The sequence below is a fragment of the Aplysia californica genome, unplaced genomic scaffold (genome assembly GCF_000002075.1).
Source record: "Aplysia californica isolate F4 #8 unplaced genomic scaffold, AplCal3.0 scaffold00325, whole genome shotgun sequence".
Taxonomy (NCBI): domain Eukaryota; kingdom Metazoa; phylum Mollusca; class Gastropoda; order Aplysiida; family Aplysiidae; genus Aplysia; species Aplysia californica.
In genome coordinates this window covers 384,279-392,554 of record NW_004797595.1, presented here as the reverse complement: position 1 = coordinate 392,554, position 8,276 = coordinate 384,279, and the positions used below count along the sequence as shown (strand labels likewise).

At 41.1% G+C, this 8,276-nt stretch overlaps 1 protein-coding gene across 5 annotated transcripts in view; it reads left to right on the top strand.

Annotated features, from left to right (window-relative positions):
* LOC101856358 (protein sprouty homolog 3) overlaps positions 1 to 7,790 on the top strand; it is a 50,508-nt gene extending 42,718 nt beyond the window's left edge. For 4 of the 5 annotated variants that reach the window (XM_005102441.3, XM_035970826.1, XM_005102442.3 and 1 more), the window contains 2 exons: positions 3,602 to 3,674; positions 6,212 to 7,790. In XM_005102441.3, the coding sequence (XP_005102498.1) occupies positions 6,250 to 7,440 (1,191 nt within the window). In that variant the 5' untranslated portion in view covers positions 3,602 to 3,674; positions 6,212 to 6,249 and the 3' untranslated portion in view covers positions 7,441 to 7,790. Of the gene's footprint in view, positions 1 to 3,601; positions 3,682 to 6,211 lie in introns of all 5 variants that reach the window. The other variant, XM_013084884.2, reaches the window with a different exon arrangement.
* Positions 7,791 to 8,276: the final 486 nt, after the last annotated feature.

The following is an 8,276-nucleotide window of genomic DNA, read 5'->3' as shown; positions in this document are numbered from 1 at the left end:
TTAACAGTGATTTAGTGTGTCACAAGCGAACACAATACAGCGTGTTAAGTAGAAGAGTACACTATTTAACAAACTGACAAAGTAAATCTTTCTCTGTAGCCGGGTAGCCACTCTCGCGTGGGAAAATGACGAAAACTCGTGTAAAAAAAGGGCCTTTTCTAATAACACAATGTTGGGTGGCTGACGGTATTCGAACTCACGACCTTGTGTTTGCTATTCGAAGAGCACAACGCCACTTTACTAAGATAGAGTAGGCCTACTATTTTAAAAAGGCAGCCGGTATTTTCACATGTGGAAATAAAATCTATATTCACAACCTGTCGTGGAAAAGAAAGCCTGGCGCATGTTTCACGACTGTCTTTTTTTTTTTTTTTGACCAATCAGTAAACAGCTGTGTCAAACCAGAGGATGTATATAAATAGACTTTCTGTACTTCTGGCCATGCTTTTCTTGTAACATCAATTTAGAAGGTTGAAATCATATAGATCAACATTTTCATTCAAGGTTAGATCTTGAGTCTACCTTAGTTAGGCCTACCCCTTTCTCTTTGAAAGACCATTCTCTCTCTCTCTCTCTCTCGCTAAGTGGCGAAGCTAGGCCGAGAATCAAGGCCTACTCAAGCCTACTGTGATAAACCTGCGCATTTTTTTTTAAACTTTAAAAAATAATAGATCTAGAGTGCCTGCAAATAGGCCTACAGCTTACTGCCGAGGGTTAGATTCTAGAAAGTGGAGACGAAAGCAGATGACAGAATATCGTTAGAGAGCAGGAAAGGATGTGAAAGGAGAACAATTTTAAAGAAGAATGCCTTTGCTATCCGGATTCCAACCGGGACGTACCGTATTGAACGAGGGGTAATCTCCTTAAACTCTTAGACCACGCGAGCGGGTCGCCGCTGGATTTCTTACTTACTCAAACTTACTGTCACGCTATTGTGTCTCATTGGTTTCTGGTGACAACTGCTGCATCGTTTCTATGCTTCTTTTGCCAAACACTTTTATGCTGTTATTATGCCACTGTGTTTCTTTTTTACCTGACAATAATATGGTTGATTTTCCGGCGTTTTTATGCAGTGACGTATTAGTGGCTGACATTACACCTTCCGCCTTTTTTAAGGCGTCAGAACATGTGTTGTAGCTTCCTTTGCTCTCTCTCTCTCTCTCTCTCTCTCTCTCTCTCTCTCTCTCTCTCTCTCTCTGTCTCTCTGTCTCTCTCTCCCTATCTCTCTCTCTATCTACCTGACTGCAGATGGATCCATTGTTTGTATGTTTACGTGCAAGTTAGCGAAAGGCCTTAGGTTTGTCCCGCTTTTCCCGGCTTCTCTCCCCATGTTGTTTCTGTATGTTTGATTATCTTTTCCCCTTGGCATCGTGCAACTGGGATGTTTTCAGCCGGTGGGGAAATGATATAACGAGGATAATGAAAGGAAGGAATATAAGAAAAGATGAAAAAAGAAAGCGACCAAAAACCAAAAAAAAAGGTGTACCCAAGTAGAATAAACAGTGAGACGCAGGATGAATGACACTGGCATGTTGCTTGGGTCATGGCAAGTTCTTGGCATTCTACTTTCCCTGTGTTCTGGGTTTTGATATTTGGTAGGAGTAAATGTCTCTTGTCCTCTTTCTCTCTATGTATGCAATTTTTCGTCTGCCTGCCTGCCTGCCTGCCTGCCTGCCTGCCTGCCTGCCTGCCTGCCTGCCTGCCTGCCTGCCTGCCTGCCTGCCTGCCTGCCTGCCTGCCTGCCTGCCTGTCTGTCTGTCTGTCTGTCTGTCTGTCTGTCTGTCTGTCTGTCTGTCTGTCTCAGTTGGTTGTTGGCTGGTGCTTTGGTATGGTTTTTCTGTCTTTCTCAAACGTCTATCATCCTTACTTCTCCTTTTTTGTATTGTTACTCTCTTGTACAATGTAACACCTATATAATCATCGGTTCTTATTTGACCCAATAGTGTGGCAAGTGCCGGAAAACGCTTTTTAAAACAGCAAAATCGCGCGTGCGTGAACGAGAACATTTTTTATTCTTTGTTTACGTGGGTGTACTTGCATTCATTATTCATTTCTCTCTCGTTGATCGACTATCTTAATTAAGGTGTAAGTTGTGCTCGTGCGTGTCACTGCGTACGTGATCCTGTGTGGGCGTGGAGAGATACTTTTATTAGTTCACTATTTTATCAATTGAGACAGAACTAGTCAAAATGGTAAAAATTGAGTTTTTGGTACATATATATAAATTAAAGAAGACTTCTGTGCATTTATTGATTGTGCTCATGGCACTCTAGTTAACGGTGTAACGATAAAAAGGGGGAAAGCTGCTGTGTATTACAAAGCAAATAGACCGAAGTTCATGGTTTTTGCCAGGGTTTTTTTTCCGTTCTTAAAAAGTTGGCACAGTCTTGCTCTCAGGTCTTCAAATGGGAACACTGCTCATTGGCCACATCTTTGGCGTCACCGTTGAATCTTCTCATAGTACTTATGTTTTCAAGTCAACACACTGTTAGCTTGCTCATTTTCGTCAGCCCGTGTAAAAAATATTCTGGCTCACTTTTCTGTTTCCACGAAACTTTGCATGGCATATATGCAGACCAACAAACGGAACCTTAAAAAAAGAATCTCGATCCAGTAATAAAAAAGCACCTCTATTTAAAAGTCTGCTGAACCGTGTTGCTTTGGCGGTCGTGAACGTGTGATGTTGAAGAAAACAGGGCAACTTTTTAATGTTTTAGTTGTACGCTGTAAATGCCCTTTTATTATTATTATTTTTAAAAATCCATTTCAGGCTAACATTAAGGAAAACGTGAACGTAGTGACCATTCAGATTTTATTGGTCATCCAACTTTTAGACCCGCGTGCAAAGATCTGAGAAGATTGAACAGAAGGGTTTGATTTGATCTCGTTTTAACCATGGTCAGACAAAAGTGAACAGCTGTTTCTTTTAGGTCTTATTTTTCTGTTTTCCCTAAGTTATTTCTGCCTTTTTGTCTTCCTTTGTCCTCTGTACTAAATGGTCGTAATCTTGTAATTATGCTTCCGTCAGTGCAAAGAAGCTTTATTTTGAATGTGGCATTAATTTTTTTGTTCTCAGAAAAATGGTGGTTAGTGTTGCCTCTGTGGGTGGTTGGAGGGTATCACTTGTAGTTCATACTTTTTCTTTCCTTCTGTGGTTTTTGTCTGTTTTACTTTTCCCTGGCATTCAATGGCCATTATTTTGTCGCCGTGCTTCTCTGTGCTCACACAAATAAACAAACAAATTGGTGCTTCTTAGATACTGCAAAAAGAGAGGCAATAAAATGGGTAGGCTGCTTGATAAGTCCAGTGATAAGACTTGATTTCAGCATATTGCGCCCAAGAGTAGAATATGTTTTTCTGAACCTGCAGCTGAACATTTCCAAATCGGGAACCACACCTTTTGCTTTGGGTTTGTAATATTGTGAGCTCTATGTCTAGCTGCTTTGCTTTCAGGCTTGAGTTTTTCCACCTCATGTTTTCCTAGCTCTAAATGATTTATCGTTTCGATGTGCTTCCTTTTACTCAAGTTAATTCTTAATCCAGGGATGGTTGAACGGTATGGTACCTATACTCATCCTCAGTTCAACATTCTTGTCTTCAGGTGGCTGGCTCTTGCTGTACAGTGCCCGAGAAAGAGGACAGGCTGTTATAGGGTTTGAGAGACCCATAACACGGTGAGTGGTAAGATAAGATTACATTTTTGTCCCTTTACAGAAATAGAATGCATACATAAACTTCAAATTGTATATTGCTTTCATGAAAGAATTTTACTCTGAGAAAATAAAAGTTGATTACAATACATATTATATCAAATGCATCTCTGAAAGCACATACAGGGATTTATCACAGATTTTTTTTGGAATACCAGAGTATATTTGTATATTGTCGACTAGCAGATAAAATGTCACATGCCAAAAATGTTCAAGATTTGGGAGAGGCAGTGAGGCAAGAGAAAGATATGGACTGGAATACTGTCATGGGGACCCAAGCAAAGGAACTACCAGAGAAATTGAGCATCATGTGCATGGATCTTTTATGTGTTTGTTGTGCCTCATGCTCAAGGCATCGGCTCTGCTCTTTAGACCAAAGCTTGCTTTGCATAACAATAGTGTACAACATGACTACATACTATATGGGATGTGAATGTCTAGCATGAGGGGAAAGCTGTACTGACGTCTGACGAATTTTCTTTTTGCAGCATAGACCTGGTACAATCTCTTGCCAAGACCAATGGAAAAAAAATGCTGTGTTATGAATGCCTTTACCAAATTAAAAACGCTATTGTTACCTGTGCCATATCAGGTTTAACTAGTGGGCTCAACATCTCAATGGAACTGAGGTATCTGACAAAGGGACACACCCAAATGGAGATCCATTTTATGTCTATACACTTATCTTCCGACTTTGTTAAAAAAAAAAAAGCCTTTGGATTGGCTCGTCAAAGTCCTCAAACTACACAGAGTCAAATATGTCTTTATTCAGCAAATATTCGTCAGTAGAGTAATACATGACCGTTTAACCTGGAAAAAAGCTGGGGACACATAAGTGATTAACATACAAGAGCCCCACTGTTCCTCACAAGGGGACAATCAGTACAAGCTTGATTTTCTGTGATGGCTGGCAAGACATGCTCAAACCAGGCTAGCACAAGCGAAGTACTACGGCCATTGCTCTACACTTGCAAAGAAGACCTGTCACAAGTACAAGATAACCAACATTTACAGGAATTGAAATCAGTAATTCTGGCTGAGGCCCACGTCTTTTATGACACTTTAAACCATTGTTTTGTAAACGTATATTTTGAAATACATGTATAACGTATGAATATTTGATTGTGTGCACAAAAGCATGTGTGTATGTGTGTGTGTGTGAGAGAGAAAGAGAGAGAGATAATGAATAAATGTGACAGCGCATTTAAGCATTAAAAGCATTCTCATCTGAGAAAAGGTAAAATAGGAAGGCCAAGTGAAACACTTATTAAAATATTATAATACTTACAATTTGTACAATACTTATATTTCTAGTAATACTTTGAAGCAATAGCAAAAAGGAAAAATACTAAAATTTGTCAAGAGTACAGTTTAACGTTACCTCTGTAATGAACCGGCTGAACCTTTTCTTGTCTGACAGTTCCACAGTAATTTTTTGTTCCTTAAAGGTCAATAAACGTCAATAATATCTATAGAAGCTGCAATTATGTATACTGATTTGTTCCATAGCAAACCTCAATACATGGTGGCTTAATACATTTTTATCTGCATTAAAAAGGGATAGAACAAGGTACCTTCTGGCCGATTATTTCATTTGAAAAACATCTTTTCGTGAGATGATTTATCGTTACCAATAGGTAATGCTTTTACCTTCTTTCATTATTTGTTTAGAAGTGTGAGTGTATAATTTTAAAAAGAAGGAAACAGGTTTTTTTTCTCTCATGAAAAACTGCTTTCAGGGCTTGTGACATTTTACCAGCTGGTGAATGATACGTAGGCCTACGTAGATTTGAAAAAAATCAATAGCAAAACACATTTATGTTCGTTCTGACAGCAGCCTTATCGCAGATGGTAGGAAACATCTTTTGTGGCCTTTTTTGTTGGATTGTAATGGTATTTATTTGCCACTGCATGATTTTAAGGTGGGGAGGGGGGTTGGCCACATCTTTTTAGGATTTAATAGGGGATTGTGTGAGTTCAGTAGCTGATGTGTTTTCCGTCATCGTTATGGGTTTTGTGTAGCCTTTCAAAAGTCCAATTACATATATTCTTATAATGGAAAAAGTATTGTTGCTCTTCTCACCGGATGTTTTGTTCTCTTGATCAGATAGCATTGTGTTCAGTTGAAATTTTAAGTAATCGGTTTTTGTTCACTGGTGATGTGTACCTGGTGTGTTTTGGTTTTACATTTATGTTTTATTCAGCAGGACCTTCTTTTTTGAGGATTTTTTTTGGTTGAAAATAGAATTCTTCACCATTCCGTAGCTTGATGTTTAAAAAAAGGAATGGTGAATGATGGTCTGTTCGATTTGTCTTCAATGGAGGATGATATGAGGATTCTACACTGGGTTTTTTTTTTTTTTCCCTTCCCTATTTTCTTGTTAATGATTTTGGTACTTTTTCTAGTTGTGTTAATCTCTTTTTGTCAGCTGAACAATTTTCTAAAACCCAAACTGGCTTTCTCCTGGAGTAATGTATGTTTGATGTTGTCTCTCCCCCAGCTCACGATGATGTTTTGTCGGTTTCGGAGATTACTGGAATGAGAACTTCTCTTCGTACACTGCCTCCGCCCGATCCCTTCAGCCGGCAGCCAGCGCCCACTGTCATCAGTCTGGGACAAGTTCGGTCCCGCCCACGGACCAGCAATGAGTATGTGGAGAGTCCACGCGCTCAGCCCTCCCTACCCCTCAAGTCACAGCATATTACCTCACTTGTAGGAGGTGGGGGTGGAGGAAGTGGAGGGGGCTCGCCAGGGTTTGCTCACCGAGTTGTGCCTCCCTCGCGTGTGGGGGTTGGTATTGGGAGCAACAATTGTGTTGTGGGTGGAGGGGGAGGAGGAGGCAGTCCTCGTTCGAATCTTCTGATTGGCAGTGGCCATAACAACAGCACCAGCACCTCGTTGACGTCGCCTTCCTCCCCAGTTATTTCCCTGCAGCCATTGTCTAAACCTTCTCCGCTTAAGAAGGAGTCTGTAGCTCTTCTGGATGGATCAGTGGTTGGGGATGGGCATCGGAATTTGGGAAGTGATGGTGGAGGGGGAGGCTTTGGAATTGGGCAGTCGAGAGATACGGCAACGAATGGGGCTGGGGGACAAGGTCCCAGCTTTGCGGCGGGCGCAGCAGCACCGCATGGAGCTTCAGATCGCATCATGTGCGATCAGTGTGGCAAGTGCCAGTGTGCAGCATGCACGGAACCACGGCCCTTGCCCTCCCACTGGTGCTGTCGGGACAAATGTGAAGTGAGCCCTGACAAGGTACTGGACGTGTGCACCTGCTTCTGCTGCATTAAGTGCACCTTCTACCATTGTGGGACAGAGGAGGATGAAAATGAGTGTTACGAACAGCCCTGTGGTTGTGGAGCCACGCCCCACTGCTGCCAGCGCTGGGCAGTCATCTCACTCATGGCCTTGTGCCTGCCCTGCCTATGGACCTACTGGCCAGCCCGCGGCTGCCTGGCCTGTTGCCGCCACTGCTACAATTGCAGCCGGCTGCGTAAGGGCTGCCACTGCCAACAAAATGGCAGTAGACATCCCAAGAAAAGTTCAGTGCTTTCAGGAGGAGGTGATGGAGGAGGAAGTGGTGGAGGGATTGTCGGAGGAGGAGGAGGAAGTTTAGGAGGGAGTGCCAGTGTGGGAGTTGGTGTTGGGGGAGGGGGGAGTACTGGAGGAGGCAACTCCAAACATTCACAAACTCGAAGGCTTCTCATCGAGTCTGACAGTTCGAGTGCTTAAGTGATATTTTGATCAGTTCATAGGTTCTGATTCTATGAGAATCTCGGGGTTGTTATCATTACTATAACGCATATGTTGTTTGTTGTTTTTAAAAAAAATGTTATTAGTGGCCTGTTGTGTGTATCTTCGGGTTTTTAAAAAAAGGGTTAAACGGGGTTCGTATATCATGATACGCTTGTCAGTCATGTTTTTTCTTTTCTTAATGTGCTGTCAGAATTGTACATCATCTTGGCATCAGGTCTTCAGAATATTCATTTCATATTTCACTTCACTGAATTTTTTACTCTAGAAAATTATAATATTGGTGCCATCTCTCATGTTCTGAAAGGTATTTTTGTAAAAAAAAGGAAGAAAAAATTTTTGGAGGAAAAAGGGAGAGAAAGACAATCAGTTGGTCTTTTTTGTTTTGTTTGTTTTGGGGTTGTTGTTTTTTTCTTTTGGTTAATTAACTTTATGTTGTTAAAGGTTTTAAATGGATTTGATGTTGTTCCTGTGTATTACATCAATCTTAGACTCGGCTAATAACGCTTTAGTGTGTTAAAATTATTTGGAGTTCGGCCAATGCAGAGCAGCACAAGGTCACCTGACAGTTGAATACTTTTTTCCGTTTTCTTTTCTTTCACTTTATTACCCCCCTCCCTGTTTCATGTATATGTATATAATATGAAGGGTCCCATTTGTTCTTGATGATGATACACACAACACTGTATTGAAACATGCTGCCATGTTTCAAAGATCCCTAGTCTGGCTTGATTTAAATCTATTGTGATAACAGTGAAGTGATATCGACTGATATCAACTGATAACAATGTAACTACCATGTATCTCACTCCCCC